The 23230-nt window shown below is 48.8% G+C and overlaps 1 protein-coding gene; it reads left to right on the plus strand.

Annotated features, from left to right (window-relative positions):
* The first annotated feature begins 20462 nt into the window (after nt 1–20462).
* On the plus strand, nt 20463–22619 carry GSTUM_00000495001 (uncharacterized protein). XM_002837625.2 has 2 exons: nt 20463–21162; nt 21250–22619. The coding sequence occupies exons 1-2, from the start codon at nt 20905–20907 to the stop codon at nt 21955–21957; spliced, it is 966 nt and encodes a 321-aa protein (XP_002837671.1). The 5' UTR covers nt 20463–20904; the 3' UTR covers nt 21958–22619.
* Nucleotides 22620–23230: the final 611 nt, after the last annotated feature.

The raw sequence follows: 23230 nt of genomic DNA on the forward strand, positions 1-23230 counted from the left end.
GCCTCAAAGTAGGTTTTTGGTAATAGTGTTCTTGTTTTTTGTTTGATTCTTTCGTCTTCTTTCGTTTGTGGTTTGTCGCTTGCAATCCTTGTGAGAGCATCTGGCTTTGCACTCTCTTTGCCTGGTCAGTATTCGATTTTGAAGTTGTATTTGCTTAGGTGTTCCATCCATCTTATCTGGCGGTCATTCAGTTCTTTCGTAGTCATGAATGGAACCAGGTTCTTGTGGTTGGTTAGAACTCGGACTGGATGGTTGTTGTTCAAAACGTATCTCCTCTATTCTTTTACTGCTAGAACTATCGCTAATAGTTCTTTGTTTGCAACATTGTAGTTGCACTCTGCGGGGGTCATTGTCTTGGATCGGTCAGACCCTGGCCTCCATTTTCCATCGTCGCATTGTTGCGATAGAATGCCTGAGCATACATATTTTGAGGGGTCTGTTTCAATCATTGTTCTTCGGTTTGGGTCGAAATGAACCAGTATGGGTGCCGATGTTAGATGCGTCCATATTGCATCATATGCTTTTTGTTCTGTTTCTCCCCATTCTCATTTCTTGTCTTTCTTTGTTAGATTATAGAGTGGTTTTGCAAGCCTGCTAAATCCCTCTATGAACCCGTGATAAAAGTTGCGGAATCCCATAAAGCATTGAACATCTGTCTTGTTGTTTGGTTTGGCCCAATCCCATATTGCTACTATTTTGACAGGGTCAACCTTGACCCCACTTCGATTGATGATAAATCCAAGGTATTCTGTTTCTTCCTTATGGAATTCGCATTTTGTTGGTTTGATCTTTATTCCTGATCCTTGGATTGCGGCCATGATATTGCTGATATCTTTTTGGTCTTGTTGTATGTTTTCCGAGTGTATGAGTTCATCGTCCAAGTATATGATGCAACACATGTCAAGGTACTTATTAAGTACACTGTTAATCCATCTCTGGAATGAAGCTGGTGCGTTGGTTAGGCTGAAGGGCATAACCAAGTATTCGAACATTCCGTATCTTGAGGCGAATGTAGTCTTCCATTCGTCTCCTGCCGTAATGCGTATATTGTGGTCTGCATCCTTGATGTCGAGTTTGGTGAAGTATTTTGCTGATGGCAGTCTGTCCAGTGCTTCTCCAATCAAGGGTAGTGGGTATTGGTCTTTCTTGGTAACCGAATTGAGGGCTCTGTAGTCCACGCAGAGTCTCATTTTTCCGTCTTTCTTTTTGACGAATAATATTGGGGATCCTCCTGACATGAAAGAGTCTCTGATCCATCCTCACTTTAAGTTTTGCTCGATGTACTTCCTAAGTTCTTCGAGCTCTGCTTCTCCTAGTGGGTATAACTTCTTGTAAGGAATCTCTTTTGTCTTTCCCACTTTTTTCATCTTTGTCCAGCTGAATTTCGTGATCAATTTCTGGTCTTCGAGGTGGTAGCTCCCTAGCTTTCTCTTCTTGGAATAGATTCGTGAATTGGTGATATTCTTTTGGAACCAATTCTTTCTATCCCTTTTTGCTTTGGTATTTCTTGTCCTGGATTTCTAGCTCTGTGCTAATGTTGATTTTTGCTAGAACTGCTTTTTCGTCTTCGTATTTCCATTTGAGAATTCCTGTTGTATCTCCTCTTCGATAGTATCGTCCAAAGGTTTGTGCTGTGATCTCTTTGATCTCAATTCTTTCCGCCGTATCGAGCTGGTTTTGGTCCGTACTTCCAAATCCCTTGCTTCCTCTTGTGGTTTCTTCCAGTTGATCTACTTCATGCAGATCTGCCTTGTTGATTTTTTCGCTTATCAACTGTGCGATTCGATCGCCTTTCTGGACTTGGTAGTCCTTTGGAGCTAGATTAGCCAGGACCACTTTGATTTCACCTGTATAGTCGACGTCAATCATCCCTGCCATGGCTATAAGCCGATGTTTGACCACTAGACCACTGCGGGGTGCTATCCGTCCATAGGTGCCTTCTGGAAGTCCAATGGCTATTCCCATCGCTATTGTTGCCTGCCCATTAGAAGGTATCGTGATTCCTTTGTTGGCATATAGGTCATGTCCTGCTGCCCCTTTGGAACCCTTGGTAGGCACTCTTGCCTCTTGGTCCAGCCTTTGTATCCGGACTCTCTTATCTTGCTTCATCTCGGCGAACTTTGCATGCAAAGTTTCTTCTTCCGCTTCTCATATCGGTGTGGAGTAGACCACAGGCGAACTGTTGAGACATTGTGTCGCACATTGTTCACTTGTAAAGGTCATCTTGTTCTCGTTCCAATCAATCGTCAGATTATGCTTTTGTAACCATGGCATCCATAGGACTATCTCATAGTTTTTTAGACCTGCTACTTGAAAGGTTACCGTTTCCCTATGACTGTCAATGTCTATAGGTACTGTCCCCGTATGTATTATAGGCCCCAAGGCGCTTGGCTTTCCATCCGCTAAGTAGACTTGTCTCGCTTTTTTCGCTTGTTTGATGTGGAGGCCATATTTGTTGCATATTTCTTTGTCAATGAAGTCTTCGGTGACCCCAGAGTCGAGCATTGCATATATTGTTGTTTCTTTGTTTTCTTCGTTGTATATCTTCGTTTTGATCATCACATGATCCCCATCTTCTTCTTCTCTTTGCGTACGTAGTGCCATGTAGTAGTTCGCTAACTTGATGGGTTTTCCAGGTCCACATCTTGGGTCTCCCAGACCACCATTTACTGGGGACCCTCATCGTTTTCCGCCGGTAAATCCTCTGCTATCATTTCACAAATGTGCTCCTTTTTTGATTTTGGAAACGATTATTTCCAGCAGCTCTGTTTCCTTGGTATCCGTTGTCGGGTTGGCTTCTGCATTCTCGTATCCAATGTCCTGCTTTTCCACACCTCAGGAAGTGTTTTCCATTCATTCTTCTGGCGTATTCTTCCTTAGACAGGTTCAGAGCAGGTTTTGCTCTTGATTTGTCTAGCTCCATTAGCTCGCCTTGTGGTAATACTCGACTTTCTCCTCGAGTTGCTTGTGGTTTGAAGGTCCCATCCATATTCCTGGATGATTGGACCACCCTGTGAGCTATAGTGTTTTCCAAGTTGCTTCGAACCATGTTTAATTTGCTTTCTTTATTGATTGCCCATCTTGCAAATCGTTCGGCTGTCGTATAGCACATGTAAGAGATTCCCCATGCCTCTCGGAGTCTCCCGCTACAGTTTCTGAGGAGGATGATGTAGAGAGTAGTATCATCAAACTCAGCCTCATATTCCAATAGTCGGCATTCGTTCCAGTATGTCGAGAATGTTTGTTTTCCTTGTTGGAGTTTTTCTAGCTTTCGTCTTGCTGTTTCTTTGACATTGGGATCCCTGAATTGTTCGAAGAGTGTCGCCTTGAACTCTTCATATGTGACCCATTCCCTCTGCTTCCTTCCATCTTGGAAAGGCATGATCCATTGTCCCACAAGTCCCCTGAGTAGAGATTCCACGTATGGAATCTTAATCTCGTCATGGTGATCTCCATATCCTTTAACGGCAAAATATCCTTCACATTGCGCTAAGAATATTCGTAGCTTGTCTTCAGCTCCTTCGTATGTGTCGGGCTCGTTTACTTTCGGTCTTTGGATATTTGCTTGCCCTGTATTTCGTGTGAATGCGAGAAATGCCTGAAACTGATTTTCCATCATTCCCAGTATGCTGGTTCCTGGTGCTGGAGCAGCTGGGGCTGGTGGCCCTGGTACTGCTGATCCCGACATTCTCTCGGGTCGTGGAGTTCCTGCAAGAGAGCTAACGACTGGTGATCCTTTCTCTGGGGTTACTTGACTTGCTGCTCTCGAGGGTTCTGCTGAGATGTGATCTAAGGCATCGCTGAATCCTCCTAGAATAAGGTTTTGATCGTCGATGTTGATATCTCCTTGCCTGTCTGGATTGAAGGATGCCATCTTGTATCGTTTGGCGTCGCACTTAGGTGACGCTTTGTAATGTAATGATCCCTCTCTGGATAGTTAGTTCTTGGCGATGGGGAATGATACTTCTCTTTCTGTCTTCTTTTTTCTTTGTCTTACAATAGCTCGAGGCCTCCGCCTACGTTACCGATAGTACAAGACCTTTGTCTTCTATCGGGAACGCCTATCGTAAGCTTTCTCTAACTCCTCTTCGTGAAGGACTTTTCTTGGCGTAACAATAACAGTGCAATAAAGATAATGATCGTAAAGATGTTTTATATTCGTTAAAGTAATAAGTAGGAAAAGTACTTAGAATTCAACCTAATTTTATTTATACTAGTACCGCCGATACCGGCATACGACCAGTCTCCCCCACGCCTCATAAAACAAAACTATCTAAAATACACTACCACGGACCAATCCGCCTTGCCATCGCTCCCCCCAAACCTAAATCCAAAAATCACTACCTATATGGGCTCACGGGCGCTCGCAGCAACTAGTGCTGTCCCAGATTAACGCGTCTTCCCACCTCGCTTCCCAGCCACCGCTTCATACCCTCCCCCCTATCCGCCTCCAACACAATCTGACCCACGTACTCCACAAATGAAACATACAGTCTATCCCAACACCCTTCCATTCTTTTATAATGTAGTCCCAGGTCCACGTACCCTTCGGCCAAAACTGTCCTACAAAATACACAACACTCCTCCTTTAGCAGTCCTCTTGTCTTGGCCCACCGCAAAACTACCGATGTCCGAGTCGCGAGGTCCAGCTCATCCCATTGCTGGTGCCGGGAATGCCAAAACCGATCGTGACACGTTTGTAAACAGCGGGGCTTTTTCTCAAAGTGTTCGGTGAAGGTGACTCGTTTCTGTGTGGCCATCGCCGAAATCGCAGTCCCACAGCAGGGACAGTCGCAGCGTCGTTGGTCGGGCAAGAAAAACCACTCCTTTGGCATGGTAATCAGTCCTGGCAGAACGCATCCGCTACCATCATGTTTCTTCTCGCACTAGGTGCAGGTCCTGGGATCCTCCACCGTTGCCAACCGACCACTTCTTTCCACCATTAGTGTGCCGTCAAAGGGGTTTCCTGCCACTACCCACTCCCCATCCACCATCCCAGTGTGCCGGGGAATCCCCAGGCCTAACCACCTGTGACTCACCCACCAGGATTTCAACCGCGATATCGCCCAGTCCTTATACAAGTCCTCATCAGCAGGGCGTCCTATAGCATAGCGGGGGCACTTAGTCCAGTGGTGTCTGTCATCCTTCCCTTCACATCTGTCATGCCCAACCAAACCAGTCCCGCTGCGAATTCTTAGCAAAACATAGGAGTCCATACGGCTGAGGCTTCGAAGGTGTCGAGGTGCCTTAGGTTCGCGAGCATAATACCCGTGCCCTTCCCTGTCGTGCCACAAATTCCACTCTGCTTTCCGTAGTTCTCGGGCCAACGCCGCATGCCCGATTCCGAAACTAACCCCTTCCCAAAGCAGGGGGCACAATGGACGACCCACGCATGTCTTAGCCTTCTGGTCCACCGTCTCATTGCCATCAATGCCCATGTGTCCCGGAACCCAGCTGATGTTGACGTGGCTAAACTCATTAAGTAGTGGTGCCATGACTTCCCACAGCTCAGCCGTATCTCCCTCCGAGAACATTCCGTCTACCAGGGCGAGAGCAGGAACGCAGTCCAGAAACACATGGACCAGGCACCTCTTGGTCATCCCTCGGGCATATCGAAGTGCACAAACAACCGCAAACAGTTCGCATTCGACAATGCTCCAAGATGGGGGAACCGAGCACCCGTCTACACAGGTTAGGGCCCCTTTCTCCAATACCGCCCATGCCACACCAGCCCCTTCAGAGGACTTTGACCCGTCCGTATATATAACCACATCCGTGGTTTTGCAAAGGCCCAAGTACTGTGAATGGTGTCTCGCAGCCATCACCGCCTTGCCTTTTCCGATCGTAATTACGGGGCGGTAGGTGAGCTCCTTGTCCGAGGTCTGTCGGTGTGCCACCATTCCTTCCTGTTTCCAGTCATGCCGTATCTCACCAAACCACGGGTGTCGATCGCAGTACCGGTAGTTAATAAACCGGCTGTAGCACCTCCTCTGTAGATACCTTCCTTGGACGGCAACAGGTGGCGTTCCGAACTCAGCCAGCATATATTGTTTGCCAGCCTCATAGGGGTCCGGAAAACTGATCGGAGGCAGTCGTTGACGTGGACCTGAATCCGTTTCACATATGACCCATGGTTGGTTACAAATTCAAGCCCGTAGTATACGGTCGGAAGGTAGGCTGCCTGCACCAAGCGGTAAGTCTCCCAAGCCCCAAGCCCTCCAACACTTCCGAACCTTCTTCCAAAAGCCAAAATCCTCCTCCTGACGCCCAATCCCCTATCCAACCAATACTTTACATGAGAAGAAAAGTTAAAAAATACATTAAACCTATAGCCAAGAACCCTTAAATCCTCAGAAGGTAAAACCATTTCTCCCAACAATTCCATTCCTCCCCACATCCTGTCCCCAAACCCGATCCACTGGGTCTTGAGGGCACTAAACCCCATCCCCCTATCCCTCCCTATTCTGTCACAGTCCGCAAAAATTTCCCCCGCATGGTATCGGGCAGCGTTGCAAGAATCCGCAGCCACCATGATGACCCCGTCATCAACGTATGAGATCACTAAGTGTCGGACCCCAGGGGAGTAACGCATTCGCGGTGTGAATATATCAGCTACGTAGGCCCCGAAGAGAAATGGGGAGAGGGGCGAGCCCTGCGGCACCCCTTTGCTGACATAGTAGGTCTTGGAGATGCATCCATTAAAACGGAAATGAATCGACCGACAGGAAGTCCACCTTTGCACCCACTGGCACACGTTTGACGGACACCCCCAGGCGACCAAGAAGTCTAACAGGAGGTCAACATTAATGTTATCAAATCCTCCTTCAACGTCCATGGACAAAATCAGTTGATTATAGCTCTCATTATGCCGTAGGAATTCAAAGACTACCGCCATGGCATCGTGAACCCCTCTCTTCCGGCGAGAACCCAACTGTGCCTCCCCCAAGTCAAGACACGTAGCTAATCTTAACAGGGCTATGCGTTCCACAACCTTCGCAGGGGTCGGGAGGAGGTGTATCATTCTCCATAACTTGACGACATCGTACCTGGGCTTGTCAATTTTTGGTATGAGCATCACTTCTGCCCTATTCCAATCCAGAATATCATAACGTAGCCCGTAGTCAACCAGATGTCGTAAAGTTGTTGTATCCCTCCGCCTCCAGAATCGTATGAAGGGATACCCAATATCGTCCTCGCCTGGGCCCATGTTCATAGGGGATCTAGCAAGGGCGATCTCCATTTCCTGAGCACTATCCATGTCAATGATGGAGTCCTCCCAAGGGGCAGGATCGCCAGGGGACAGCTGTTGTGCAATCAGGTCGCTGATGTCAGAATGTGTGGTGGTGTAGGACCCATCTGGTCGGGCCATGGAGGGAAGCGTCCGCTTGGCCTCCAACTTCCATGCCAACCGAAAAATGTCCGGGTCCCAACTCTCAGCTATCTTGGTCCTGATGTGTTCGAACCTGGCCCTCAACAGGCAAGCCTGGTAAACACTCCTGACCAGCTTGTAGTCCTCCGTCCACTCCGCCTTGCGTTTGGAGTACCGTCTTAGCCGAGCCACATCCAACCTCATCGTTTCCAACTCCGGTGTCCACCACTCGCACCGACCTCTGCCAATGGAGGCCCGCGGGAGTGCGTCCACCACACATCTCACCCCTTCCCACAACTTCTCATCTCCCACCTCTTTAAGGGCATCCAGCTGCTTTCCAACCTTCTCCCAGACTGCTTTCTTCCAAGCCGGCCTTCGACGCATAATATTGTCAAGAAGGTCCACTTTCAGCTTAAGGGCTTGGGCACTATGCTCACAGCCAGCGCTGTCCATATATCGATGCCGGACATACGGCATCCTGTGCAGGCAAAGGTCTATTCTGGAAATGTCTCGGAAGGTTGGCACTGTCGGAGGTACCATATTCATATCGCGCGCTGGGGCCGTAAACCACTGTTTCAGCCACCGTCCGCCCGTATTGTTATGGTCCGCGTTGGGATCCCAGTCCTGGTGTCTGGCATTGAAGTCCCTGAACGCGATGTCAGGTTCCCCAAGCTCATCCAACCACCGCAAAAACTGGTCTTTGGTATAGCCCGGTCGAAAGTAAACTCCAGCGAGTACCCTCTTTGCCCCTTTCTCCCAATACCCAATCTGAGCACTGCCTTCTCAGTGCCTCACCACCTCAAACAGCCCACACACGTGGGACTGTACAAATACCTCAACACCTGACCCTCTAAAAAGGAAAACAAATCCCATCCATCAACATCCACTGGTACATGTTGTCCCTCCCGATCAACAGGAGGTTCAATAATAAAAAACAAATCAACAAAAGAAAACAAATCAAACGCCAGCGCCCGATTCCGACTACTCCTCCCCACGTTTAATGCTAATGTCGTAATAAGCATTAAAAGGGGGCCTCAACTGATCCACTCGAGCCACAAGGGCCAGAGGCATAGGCGGAGCTGGTATCCGGATCTCGGGCAGCCCAACTCGTTTCCTCATCGCGCGGTTTGGTTGCGGTACCAGCCTTAGTTTTTAAAATCCCACGCACTGGGGAGGGGGAAGGCCGTTCCGGTTCCTTACCTTTAGCCTTTTCTGACTTACGGCGGGGTGTTTCTTCCTCCTCATCAATGCTGATTTCGACCAGCCTGGGTGTCGGGGACCTTCCGCGGCTGTGGCTTTTTTTCCTTGTCCTCCTGCCCTGCTGTTCCGGTTTTTTGACAGCTTCCCTGGCTGGCCTTGCCGATATAGTAGTTCCTTGTCCAACAGGGGAGGAGGGGGGGGTCGGGGATGACGATTTGATACCTGGGCACCGTTCATACCCTGTGAAGTGGTCCATCCGGTCGCACAGCCAGCACTGTCTTCTGGTATGTCCACAAGCCTGACCCACCCCTCAGGGACAGGCCAGCTTACTGCACATGTGTTCTCGAGAGAAGTGTTCTCCGAAGCAGAACCGGCATCGAGGGGGGCGGCCACATGTCGCTTCAAAGTGTCCGGTTTCCAGGCACCTACCACATACTTTAAGGGGGCGATGCTCTTCAAAAACTCTGGCATTGCGGGCTCCTCCCCGCAACCAAATCTTCCCTTCTGCCAGTCTTTCCTTGATGGCCTCATTATTTTCCACCACGAAGCGGATGCCACAACTTGTGGTATTGGCCTGCCTCATGGCGTATATGGACCCCATAATATCGGGCCGTGATACAGTGACTACACCAGTATTGGATTGCTCCAAGTCAGTGCGAAGGCCATCAAAGGCCGCGCTTCCAGTCCATCCTTCCACCCTCCAAATCGATCCTCGTCCTGTGTCAGCAAGCGGAACACCAGAAACAAAAATCTTCACCTTTTCCAGGTTCATTTGGAATTCAAACTCTGGGAGTGACAATTCCTTAAGCAGATCGAGCCTGGCCTTGTCCAACCTGTTGCCCAGTTCTGTTACGGAGTGTGCCACCAAGGTCAGGAAGATGCATCCAATTTCCGGCCGGACATGCCCTGCGCGAATATAAGGAGCATTCCCCCGAATCTTACCCTGATTGGAAAAGGTCACATTGATCCGATTTCAGATTTTCTCAATGTCGACGCCCTCTGGCAGGGCAACCCCTTTCCAGGTGGCGAAGCGCATGGTGATGTGCCTTTCCCTAGCGTTTGGGGTTGGCGACGAGCACGGTGGTGGTGGTACCGAGTTTAGTGGGTCCGGGGGTCCCATTGGTACCCGTCGGTATTCCTGTCGTGTCTGGGCCGCGCCTACCTTGACACTGGCCAGTGCTGCTGGCCCAGAATGAGCCGTTGTAGCAACAGGTGTCGTAACCTTGGGAGCCGATTCCTGATCAACCTTCCCCTGGGTCTTGGCCGGGGTCGCCGCCTTCCTTTCATCACCAGATTCTCTGGCGACCTTTCTTCTCCTTCTAGCAGCACCACTTAGGCGTCTGCCCCGTTTCCTTCGTTTTTCCTTCCTATCTTCTGCCTCCTCCTCCTCCTCTTCCCTGTGAACAGACTTGCCTTCACTTCCCCGGGCTACTTGCAAGACTACCCCTCCTTCACTGGAGGAGCTGCCGCTGCTGTTGGACTGGTGGGATGAGGCCGCTGATGTGGGCCTGGTAGGACGCACCTGTTCCCGCGGGCCAGCAGGGGGTTTGGGCACGTATCCCATTCATTTTACTACCTCTGTGAAAGAGGCTTTAGCAGTAGGAGCCTCCGTAGAAGCTCCCTTTCCTTCAGGGGCAGGGGATGGTGCAGTCTGCTCCGAAGAAATAACGGAGGTGCTGCGAGGCATAGCAGGGGGTGTGTGGCGGCGGGGGGACGACTTTACCTGAAGGGCTTCAATTTCCTCTCCTTGCCTTCCAACAATGTCGGTCAGTGCTTTTACTGCCCGTTCCACGACATGAACTCGACTCCAGTAGTCCACCCCGTTCCTTAGACCGTCGTCGTCAAAGGTGGGACCACTGTTCATCCAAGTCCGTACATCCTGTACCGTATCGTCCTCAATCGACCCAGACTCCGAGGAGAGGAGGGGTTGAGTATTACCAGACCGGATATCATCCAGGCCTTTCAACATGGATCCGATTATACTCCCTGAGCAGGGTCCAGGCGCGGGGGTCTTACCAGCATCCAGCATCTCACAGACCCCTGCCATGATCGAGTCCGCCTGGGCTACTACCGCGTCGGCGTCCTCAAGTTGGGTTTCTGGGAGCTGAACTTCCAGTGGGGTTGATTCACCACTGGGGGTTTGCAAGGGGCCCTCCAGTCGGCTTCCTGGCGGTGACATCCAATGTCCAGTAACAGGTGGGGGTGACGACCCCATGGCTGGTGAAGGGGCGTGTACGCTGTCGCCCAAACCAGTCGCTTCCGAGTTGCGTCCCTCTGCCAGTTCCATAGGGGTGTTCCTGCCCATCACCTCAGAGGTGGGTAGGATATCCTTAGTCATTAGAGGGGATGGAGAAGGGGGTGTAGCTTCAATCGTCGATGGGAGCACCACAGTTGGGGGGATGGCCAGACGCCCATGGTGAATCCCTAGGGGTAGGCCGGGAAGAGCGGGGACGATCTGTTTTTTCCGTCCCTCATCAACGTTGATAGCCCTCAAGAATTGGGGACCAAGGAGAGGAGCAGCAGATCGCTTAATGGGAGATGCCGACCGTGTTCGGCGGCGTGTTCCAGAGACAGGAGGGTTGTAATCCTCATCATCAGGGTCGTCCAGCTTGAACTTCAGGGTTTCATAAAGAGCCCTTTCGCCTGAAGACATTCGTGCCAAAAAGGAGGGGGTCGAGGAGCCGGTCCCGGTATTGTGGGCCTGGCGGAAGAAGCTGGGCATCTTGCTTTGGACAGCCCTAGTGAGAGGAAGAGTAGTGGACCAAGAGCTGGCCTCAACCGTGGTAGCAGTCGAGTCGTTCTTGGCGGGGGGGATGGAGGATTTAGGGACTACAGCCTGAGAATCTTTTGGGGGGGAAGGTGCGGGGGCTGGAGAGTATTCCGAGCCATGGTCCGAATTGAACCGAATGAAGAGTCCTGTGGTAGTGTCCTTGTTCAAGCCACACGTGGCTGAACAGCCTCTCCCGATCAGGAAACCTCTCACCAAAACCTCCACTTCTTTCATCGTGGCAACTGTCGCGTCAGCAACCATTTGCCGAACCAAATCATCAAACTGCGGATTAACCGCGTTCTGACACCCGTGGCAGTGGCGGAACTGTAAAAACTTAAAGTTTCCCCTGGGTGCAACATAAGACCGTGTAGTTGTAGGGACGAGGCCACGGTCGGCCTCAGTAGCAGGCGCAAGAGACAGGGCCGCACGGGTTGTCTCAAGCGAGGAGGAGGGGTTGGAGTCGAACCGAACGGGGGACGACATCCGCGAAGGGGGGGCAGAATCCGTGGAGGAGGAGGCTGTCGAAGACGCCATCCTCGTCCAAACTATACTCAGTGATTACCGGGACCAGGCCACGGATATCTCACACTGAAGTATCTTCTAAGCGAGAACAACTAACTTCTAACCGACCGCCCGAAACGAAAAACACAAACAAGCAACAGTAGATGAAGTATTTATCGCGAGCGTAATAAGGTAAAGTATTGGTTATGCTCACTTCCGACACGGAGTGCAAGAAGTAGGAAAAGTACTTAGAACAAAGCGTGAAAAACCTATCTTCCTCGGCCGCCTCGGCCTCCTTCTATAGTGTTCTTCCCGCTCCTAGTCATGTAACCTAAAGTAGTCACATGTGCGAAATCAAATCATAACAAACTAGTCATGTGACCAAAGTGATCACATGCTCAAAACCCATGACCTCATAGCGAGGTCATGTGCAAAAACCCATAAGCCAATCATAACGCAATAAACAAGTCATATGACTTGACTGAGTCATATACGTGAAACCGATGACCTCATAACGAGGTCATGTGCAAAACATAAATCATATGCGCAAGGCTTACCTGCAAGGCACACTCACAAGGCATATTTGCCAGGTGCAAGCCCATGACTCATACTTGAGCCATGTGCGAAAGCATCACAAATCCCACACATAACAAATCATATAACCCGAATGGGTCATATGCGTAAAACAATAACATACCTGTGACTCATAACCATGTGTCACATGAAAACCTTTTCCATGCCAAGCCACGTTCGTGACACTACTTTAGTTATTTGACTTGTTTATGTTATGATTTGTTATGTTTCGCACATGACTCGAATATAAGTCATAAGACGTGTGCCTGGCAAGTATGCCTTGCAAGTATGCCTTGCTGGTATGCCTTGAGCATATGATTTATGTTTTGCATATGACCTCGTTATGAGGTTATGGGTCTTACGCATATGCCCACTTTTGGTCATATGACTTGTTTATTATGTTATGATTGGTTTATGAGTTTTAGCACATGATCTTACTACAAGGTCATGGGTTTTGCGCATGTGACCACTTTGGTCATATGACTACTTTGTTACAGTTTGGATTTGCCCATGTGACCACTTGAGGTCACATGACTTAGGGCGGGAAGAGCACTATATAAGGATACCGGTACGGCTGAGGAGGATAGGCTCTTCACGCTTTATTCTAAGTACTTTCCTACTTATTACTTCAATGAATATAAAACATCTTTACGCTCTTTATCACTATCATGACCTTTATTACTACTAGGACAAGAATACTCCTCAAGAAGAAGAGTTCAAGAAAGCTTACGATAGGCATTCCTGATAGAAGACAAAGATCTTGTTCTATCAGTAACGTAGGCAGAGGCCTAGTACTATCATAAGAAAAGAAGAAGAAAGAGGCAGAGAAGTATCGTTCCTCATTGCAAAGAAGTAACTATCCAAGGTAGGATCATTACAACTGGTAACTATACAAGCTCCTCTAATAAATAGCCTAACATGGATACTAATCAAGACCCTAGTCCACAGGTATGCTACTCTATTAGCAGTAATTATAGAATATGGTGGATTAGATGGACATACCCGAGTTTAACATAGATCAAAATGATGCCATACATTATTAGTTACATCAAATGCCTATTTAAAGCCAGTAAATCAACACCCCGTACCCCCACCAGGTCAGTAATGTGTGACTAAACAATACTTACTGAGTTGTGTGATATTTGTATTGTCTACGGGGTTCTGTAACTCACCGTCAGTCAGTGAGTAATATGAGAAAAAGAAATGAACTAATATGTCATAGGCGTTGAGTTTGATGAGATGGGGATGGGCGTTGATTATCAGGAAGAAAGAAAAAGAAAAAGAACAAGTATTGATTACCAAGGGGGAAGAAAGAGAGAGACAACGAGCAAGACAGAGGGAACGGGAAGAAGACAAACAAATATGAGGTAAGAAAGGAAACCGAAGGCAGCAGACTGAACCTCACACACAACATGAGTATATCCTAGAATGTAGATGTAATCCTTAGTATTCATGTTTTTCGATCCCAATTACAAGCATACAAGTCAGAGTACCATATTTACTCATACAATCCACTATCTCCACCAGTCTTCTAATCTCCATGTTCAGAGACCAAACCCCTAAGAAGGATTAGTGTTTTCCTCACACAGTAAAGCATGAGTGTTCTGACTCTGTTGATCTCATTTAGCTGTATTTGCAATTCTGTTAACCTCTTAAGCTAAACCTATTCTGGGCTAGGGCAAGGATTGACGGAGATTAGGGGTCTGGCGGAGATAGTGGATTATACGAGTAAACTAGCATCCCCTGAATCTACACTCGAGCGCGTTGTGAATGTTGAAAGTCTGAGGGAGAAGATATGAATAGTCGCACAAGCAAAATCCTGTTGTGATGGAAAATACTACAGAGGTACAGGTGAGCACTGGATATCAGATCATCTGATCGTCTGACTAGATGGAGCTGATTGCGCACATCTGATTAGACTGGCTCAGTACATATTAGAAAGGCCGAGAGACAGGAGGTATTGTAGTCTCAAGAATTTAAGGCTTACAGTACACGGCTTATATGCTCCTCCCACTATTCTCTGCCGGGTCGGCGATACAAGGATAAATAAATTATATTGAACTAACCGAACACAATTGCGAACCATCGTAACTATCTTGCCTCCCAAGATCCAATCCGTGTCCTCGGCATCTGGTTCCATAAACCCCCACTGGGAGCCATATCCTTAAAGAGACAGAACAAAGGTATCCCCATAAATCCACTCGACAAAAATAATTAATTTTTAACTCCTATCATAACTCAGACGCAAACACCAACACCATCAAAAGCCCCATACTTTAGGGCTAACACTAAAAGTCAAAATCCCACACCTCGCTTCTCATTATAGCTTTTTCTTTTCTACTTGGAACCACCAGCTGGAATTTCTCGACACCTATGAGTATGTGACGCCGTCACGATATTTCGCTTTTTCTTGTGCTTTGCGTGTTTGGAAAAGCACGGAGCACCATTATTTAACGAGAGCGATCCAAAATTTCTAGGACCACAGAGTCGGATTATTCTCAAATCTTTGGGATAAACACCAATGTACTCAGAACCTTTATCGCGTTTCGCTCACCACCTAGATCATCACCTCATACACAAAACACCCAAGGAAACAACTACCAACACCTAGAATCTAAACTCACGAGGAACAAAGGACATCGCACCACAACACACACATTGCCTCACGCACATGGTGGGTGTGATCTTATTCCGCGCTTAATGCTAGAATAGAATTGTGTTTATCGCCTATGCTTTACTACTTTTGCCACGGCGAGGGATTGTTTCTTTGTTCGGTGCGACTTGATGATGTAGCGTACTATGGCCATAAGACATGAAGAGGGGTACATAGTAAATGGAACGATCACCAGGTACCCGAGTACCTTCGCCATCCGCACATATCTATTCCATTATGCTCCTATTCATAAAATCCAGCATAGCAAAATTATCCACTTTCAGAAATCACACATAATGCTCCTCTCGACCCTCCCCAACGAACTCCTCCTCGGCATAGCGGACCACCTCTCCACCCCAATAGACCTTTCAGCCCTCACACAGACAAGCAAACAATTCAACCTCCTCTTCACCCCCCACCTCCGCACCCTCTCCCTCGAACCTGTAAACGCCACAACCCCCGCCCTAACCTGGTTCTCAAAGCACGGGTACAGCAAACAAGTCTCCCACTGCCTCTCCGCCGGCCAGTCCCTCACCTACCACTACGGCAGTGAATCCCGCACCCCACTTCATGAGGCAATAGCACACGGTTATGAAGTCTTCTGGGACCGCGGGAAGCGATGGTGGACCGCATCACGTCGCGCTCATAACAGCGTGGCTTTTGAGGATACAGTCGCGACGTTAATTGCTGCGGGCGCGGACTTGGAAGCTAAGGATGTCTCGGGACATACGCCATTGCATGCGGCGACAGTGAGGGGGCTGGAGAGGTCGGTGCGTGTCTTGTTGGAGCTAGGAGTGCAGGTGGATCCGCTGGATGTTAATGGGTTTACGCCCCTGTGGTACGCCAGCACTTATGAGTTTCGGGGGATTGCAGAACTGTTGGTTGAGGCCGGGGCGAAGGAGGTGGTACTTTCGCAGCCCGAGAGGGCTAGGTGGTTTCTGCCAAGGCTGGAGATTGGATTGGTGGTGGGTGGGGAGGAGGGGGAGTAAGTTGAAGTGACTGCGGGCGGGGAGGAGGAAGGGGTGGGGGTTAGATAGGGCCTGCAGATGGCGGATAGTAATATGATACAATATTTTCCATTTTTTGATTAGAAACGGAAGTATGTATGGGATTAGTGTTCAATCGCAGTAGAACATGAGATCCTTTTTGTCACAGTTGTTTGGTAGAGGTTTGACACCACGGGATTGCGAATATTCGGTCCTACTTGGGTATGGACGATACATAGATTTATTAATCCCTGTCTGTCCGGTCACCGATGTACCTACCCCGAGTCCACTGGTGCCTACCGATGGAAGGACCGGAAACATGCTTGGCGACCGGGACCTGTCTTTCCGTAGTTGGGAAGATACTATACCCAGCACCCACCCACCACCACTACCTTATATCCCACTATCAGCAAGCAAATCGCGACACCAACCCACCCCCAAAAATAAAAACTCCATCCACCAGGCACATCTTATTATTCCTGCAATACCGTACAATACCCGAGTATTAACTCTTGAGATTCGCTTTCTCAGTTAGGTCGTCCTTGAAAATGATTAGTGATTTCCTAACACGGCATAACCAGAGCCATTTGGCCGTGGCAGACCTCACCAACCTGCCAAGTTAAACCTATCCTAGGCTGATGTCGCGATCCATGGGGATGCCCGTGGCATAATAGAGATAACGCATGACAAGAGTTAATACTCGGGTACGGGAAGCTGTGCACACATGCCACACCCAAACCACAGATCATATCCAACTAAGAGTACAGTGTTTGAATTTTCCTCTTTTCTATCTCGGCCAAAGAAAACATGCCCAGTAAAGTGATGCAGTGCGACGGATTGAAGATGAACTTGGAGAGAAACTCAGCGTTGGCAGGACTTGAACAGGGATTCTCCAAACCCATTTTATATCCTTTTCTCTAAGAGTCAGAAGTGTTGCATGGAACAGCAGCATCGCTGCATGTTCTGCGCTTCTTGCACTTTATGAAAATAAACATCGGACAAAACCATTTATGATACCACGTCCCCGAAACCAGGAGTAGTGCCATCTCATTTTCCGTCCGTTCACGGATTTCGTACACATTCCAATAGGAAGATTTAACGGTAGATAAGGAAGGCCTAAATCTCGACTGTGGCCTAGGCAACAACCATTGGAGGAAAATGCACCAAAACATTAAACCATCTTTTTAGGCCAGCCATTGTATGATAATATATTATGATGATACCACTCACCCTTTGCGCCCCACGTGTCAGCAATGATAGTCCATGTCCCCGAAAACATATGAAAAGAGATAACACAGCAAGCCCTAGAATAATTATTTGCGCACAACCCAGCTACCCTAGCAGATCAGGCCGGCCTACTAAGCGCGCTCGCTCGAGGCAGGGAGGGGAGGTGTTGTGAGAATATTGGATAGAACGATGATATGAAATATGAAGAAGTGATCAATTGCTTGAGAAATTTGAATGCTTAACACTTTCAAAGGGAAGAGCTGAAGACCCTGAATATCTACCATTTTGGAGCAAGACAAGTAGCTTGAGCGAGCGATAACAATAATAGAGAAAAGAGGTGTGTGAGAAGGGCAAGGAGGTATCTTCAATAGTCCAGGAGGTCTGGATGCGCCATCAGGTTTAATGCAAGGAGAAAGTATCAGTAGTAGGAGTAACACTGCAGTAGTGCGAGAAGTATGTTTCAACAGGAGGGAGCATGGGAATGTGAGTGATATCCCATGATTCCATGAAAGAAGCCTTGCGTGCAGGGGGGATACAACTCCACACTCGATCCACACACATGTTCGGATTGCCAAACCCATTTACTGGGAACCACGGAGTAGAATATTACACCCTGCCTTCCACGTCTTCCCCCTCCCCCGTCCTAACTTTTATTCACTCACCCGGCACAACGCAAAAAAAAAAAAAAAAAAAAAACCAATATAATACAATACAATACAACACATGCGATACGATACCACTAGTACGCTCACAAGTGGTCGCTTCATACCCGCCCCTATTTGGGGCTTAAATTCGGTCAAAACGCACAGAAATGGCATTCATAGCACACCAAACAGGGGAGGGTGATACTGTACTGTACCCCGGATAGAGTTTGTGGTATGGGTATCGGGGTATCATGGTCATGTGACTGCGTGATTGCGTGGTGGGGTAATAGGGAGGCGGGGGTAGGCACGGGAGTCTACCCCGAAGGACGTGTTGGGGTATAACACCGCGCGAGGGGTAGAGATGGTGGTGGTTGATTCTATTACACTCGGCGGCTTAGATGGGGAGCTTTTTTTTTGGGGGGGGGAGCATTATTTGGGCTGCCGGGCAAAGAAAGGGGGAGAAAATAGGAATATGCGAACTTCTACATAGGAGAGGTTTTAAGAATTGAGACAAGTGCCCGGTTGATTTCCGGTCTTGAGGGTTGAGTGGTTATTTTTTGGCGGAAAGTGTAGCAGAAGGTGCTCGCCTAGTATGATAAGGGCTTTTATAATCTGTAGGATGGACGGGATCAATTTAGATTTGCTAGTTAGAGTGCCGGGTGGTTTTGCTTCCAGGAATGGGGCGGGGCAGGTGATCAGGTCTGAAGGTAAATACAGTACAAGTACAATATGATGCTCGTGTATCTCAACTTTGTTAAGATGCCGGAAACACAAAGGCCCAATCAACCAAGACTTTTGGGTTTGGGTATCCCTAGCGTGAATGGTACGATACTCAGCAAGCCGGGGGCTGCCTCAAGAAGAGTTCTTTGTGAATCTATCATCATCCGTCTTGCGGCTCCGAGAAGCAAGGCATTTCATGGAGTCACCACAACACTGGATTCAATCTACAAGTACAGTACTGTACCCGTATATTCACAAGGCCTAAGCAGTGCCAACCCACACAACCAAGTGGAATACACATAACCGCAAGAACAGCATACTCACCGTCACTCCGCTATCCTTTTCCGGACTCCGGCCCTGAGGTCTCACTTTAAGTATCCACGGTATCAGTCTTCAAGATTCTGGAAGCATTCTTTACCTCAGCGCCTAAAAACTGAGACGCGAATCCTGATACAAGTACGAGGTCAGGAGCATGAAAACAATCGCGACCAGTATCGCTTGAAGTTATGCTGGGGAGCCATTTGGTATCCTTGTTTTCCTTTGTGCCTCAACCGGAAACGGCGAATGGGCAGGACAGCATCAACCATCGCCGATTAGCCACGCGGGGGTCGTGATCCCGTGATCCCATAGCTAGGGGCCACCGGCGATCGGGGGTCTGTCATTCATTCTCACAACATGCACTGTACTGTACAGTACCGGTACAGTACACGATACTTGTTCAGTACTTTGCTGCACCTGTGCGCCTGCCTACGAGTACAGTACAGTACAGAACCCAGAACATCGTGATCACACTATACGGTCAACCTAACCGCCAATTTCTGTGGATCCATCAGCGTACCCCAATAGCTCATCAAGCCTACTATCGAGCTACCGGTATCATAAGAAAAGGAAATCACCATACCAACTAGTGGGTTTTTGCAAAGTAGATTAATAAAATAATGAGTGCCAGTTAATGGAATCGAGCAAATTCAGCTTAGCCAAGATATACCGTTTCTGGAAACCATGATCCCTTCTCGGGGCGTTCTGTCTCCGAATAAGGACGGAGATTGGGGGAAGCGAGTTCAAGTGGAGCGACCGTGAGAAATGGCCACTCGTGGCAGAGCAACCTGAATCCAAGCAAACTTCCGATTATCCGAGATTCCCCATGTCACATTCGCGCAGTCTAAGGTCCAATTCGTGTGCTCTAAGATTAACTCGTTTGTTGTCATGGTAATCATCATCATTCCGATAACTTGGTGGCTATTTTTTATTTTTACCCCCCCTTTTTTTTTGCTACTTGTCTGGTGCCTCTCGATTCAGTCGGGTATCTCTTGGTACTGTACCTGCGGGATGAGATACCGGGAGCGCAATAAGGTAGAACTTGGGAACTTGACCCGGTTGGAGAGGGAGGTGAGTAGGGTGTTGCCTGTGCGAGTCGAAGAAAGAGCGTTGAGATGAGGAGGGGGAACTGACTTGTCAAGTACTAGTATCATAGGGTGGTGAGTAAGCGATCGGGAGCAGGGATTTGTTTTGGTGGTGAGGGGCGATGAGAGGCCTTAATTGTGTCGAATTGAATGCCTGAAGAGGGGGAAGGAAGTGGCTATTCATACTTGTAGGGGCAACCAAATTCATATGCGAGAGAAGTGGAGTGTCGGGAAAGTGTAGTTGGATACTGCTTCGTGTAGCTCACTCGCTATATTTGTGCTTTGTGGGGTGTGAGGGGAAAACGGGGGGGTGACATTTTAATTCCCTGTGGTTTAAGTTGGTGAAGGAGGAGGAATACAAAAGGACGAGTACAGTACTGTACCATTTACCGCATTGTACGAAACACCGTACAATCTCCTACTGTACAGTCTTTTGAAGGGAGGAGAAGCTAGCAGATGAAAGAGAGGGGGGAGGAAAGAGAGGGAATCCGAATTGAATAAGGAGAAAGGAAGAAGAGCGACTGCCACCCCCTCACTCATTCTCCCATTATCCACTTGCTCCCTCCTCCATCAGGCCAACTCTCCTCAAATCGCACCCTTCCTCCTCTTCTTCACCCCCCCCACCTTCCCCCATTTACCCACTCCTTCACTCACTCCTTCAAACTTCTTTCTGAAGCTGTTAGACCGAGCTCTACTACCGTACCCATCCTCGGGAGAGAATAGGATAGGAGCGAAGGGATAACACCGCCATCTGCTCACCATACCGCCATCACGGCTTCCACCAAAGGTAACGATAGCGGCTACGCACCACACTCTTTTGATTTCAACGAACTACTCACATCACTTCCACCCCTCGCGATGTCGGCCCCGGCTCCCTGGTACGCCCCTATCCCCATTCCGCAATTCAACACTCCCATCGCACGCTACGACTTCAGCAGCAAGGAGCTGGAGCAACTCTTGTACGCATCAGTCGTGCATGAGCGATCGTTTGCGAGCAGCCCAGAACAGCGAGACACCTTTGAGGCGTTGACGTGGGTTGGAGGTTCAGTCCTACGAGGGCTAACCACGGTCCTGCTGGCATCCATGTTCCCGACAAGTAAGAAGAATGTGTTGAATGTGAATTCCCCCACCCAACATCACCTATGACTGTCACGTGATACCGGGTACTGGGCATTCACTAAATACAGTAAAAATCACTTTTAGGACATCCGACAAGCCCTCGAAGACAAGACCTTCTACGCCCACCTGAGCCGCCGCCTCGGCCTGCATAACCACATCTCGCTAACCTACCCGGCCGGCGAATCAGACCACATCCTATCCGGCCTCTTCACAGCATACGTCGGTGCGATCCAACGTGAACTAGGAGTCGACGGCTTCCCCACGATAAGCGGAACCTTCTGCCAGCTCTTGAGACCCTACGCAGAGGCATACAAATCCCACCATGACAAATACATAGCCGCGAACCCGCACCTCCCGCCAACACCCATCATCTCCCCCGTCTCAACCGCCCCCTCCTCCTCCCTGGCAGCACAACAGCAGCAAAAAGTGTACCCAATCCTCCAAACCGCCGCCACTACCGACTCAGGCGCAGCGAAACTACGCAGACAACACGTCTCGGTCTACACCTCGCGACTGATGGAGTACGCGGCAAAGTGCAAGCTCCCGCAGCCCAGCTTCAATTTCACAGATAACGGCTGCCAGGGTGCCGCTATTCAGTGGTGCGCGACGATAAATATGAATGGCGCAGATATCGCCAGTGCCGTTGCGAGCACGAAGCTTGAAGCGAAACATCTGGCGAGTAAGGATGCCTTGCAGATTATTATTGGCTCGAATGTGCCTTGGCCGGTTACTGTTAGCGGGCGGAGGCAGAAGAAGCTGATTGCGAGGAGGTCAGGGGGCATGCTGTGTTAGGCGGTTAATTGCTGGTTTTGTGCTTTCCCCCGGTTGCTCTTGGTTTGTTTTGGTTTGTACCAAAGATTGCTTTCGGCGTTGCAAGTGTTAGTGTAGTGGGCTAGCTAGCTAGCTAGCCCGACCGACTCGACGGGTAACGACACGAAGGATATCTCAACACCTATTCTACGCCCACTCCTTTCTCCTTTCTTATTTATTCTTATTTATTGCTTCTTGCAAGAGTTGTCTCACCGCAGCTTAGCTATATCAGTACTTTCATTGTCGCGTCGTTGGCTCTTTTGGCTTAAACTTGACTTACATGTAAATACTCCCCATGTCTAACTTACCGGCACCATTACTTTTTGATTTGCCAATTGTCTAGTGTTGTTCTTCTTTTAATACGTTCCTTTTTTGAGCACTTAGGATCGGGTTTTGGGATGTCCTGCGATCGACTCATGGTCATATTGTATCGTGCTTGATAAGTAGGGTCGCCAGTTGGTTTTTACGAGGCTCTTTCCGCTGGGTATCATACCGTGTATGGCGGTTGGGAGGGGGTTGGAGTTGCTTGTTTGCATATTTGTTTATTTCCTCTGTACGGAAATTGCACACTTCCTAAGTATGTCTACGTGTCGTGTCGTGTGAGTTCGCGGGTTATGATGTTATCGCCGCGGCATCGTGGTTTTGTTTGGTTATGAGGTTCGAATATCACTTGGCGGGTGTTGTACTGTACCCTAGAACTCAACTCCATCACTTTATCTCGTTGCCCTTACGCTTGGTTATGATACCTGGTAAAGAGAGAGGTATCACAGTAGGCATGGTAGTGTTATGGATATGGAACATATAGCCAGAAGGGAGGGGAGAAGGAGTGAGTGATGTTAAATGATGCAAGATCCAAGTGAAGCTTTCTGGCCTGTTCACGGTGCCATCCTTAACAGGGTTACACTCCTGTTCTGTTGAAATTCGCTTAGAGTACTTTCGCGGACACGGGAAAATGCACACCATCTGCCCAAGTGCCGGAGTAGTCGTAGTAATGCCCTAATTCTTTGGGGAGTGCATCAGATTGAATATGATACTCCCGCGGTTGACTTAACCCGAAGGTACACGGCCAATGCTTGAGAGAGAAGAAGAAAAAACAAGCTCCAAGAATTATACCGCAAGCACTAGGATCCCGAAGTGGGCGGTAGAGCCCGCAGGTGAGGCGGCATGATATGATACCTGAGCGAAGGGGAAGGAATCCGTCAGCACGAAAACCCAAGTGGGTATCTACGGTGCATTATTCCGCTCAAAAACCTCT

Source organism: Tuber melanosporum, assembly GCF_000151645.1.
Source record: "Tuber melanosporum whole genome shotgun sequence assembly, scaffold_198, strain Mel28".
In the NCBI taxonomy this organism is placed as follows: Eukaryota; Fungi; Ascomycota; class Pezizomycetes; order Pezizales; family Tuberaceae; genus Tuber; species Tuber melanosporum.

Excerpts from the sequence above, each read along its gene's own strand:
- GSTUM_00000495001 (XM_002837625.2), top strand. The coding sequence starts at position 20,905 with ATGTCGGCCCCGGCTCCCTGGTACGCCCCTATCCCCATTCCGCAATTC. Across the intron at positions 21,163-21,249 it reads GTAAGAAGAATGTGTTGAAT|GACATCCGACAAGCCCTCGA; the intron begins GTGAATTCCCCC and ends AATCACTTTTAG.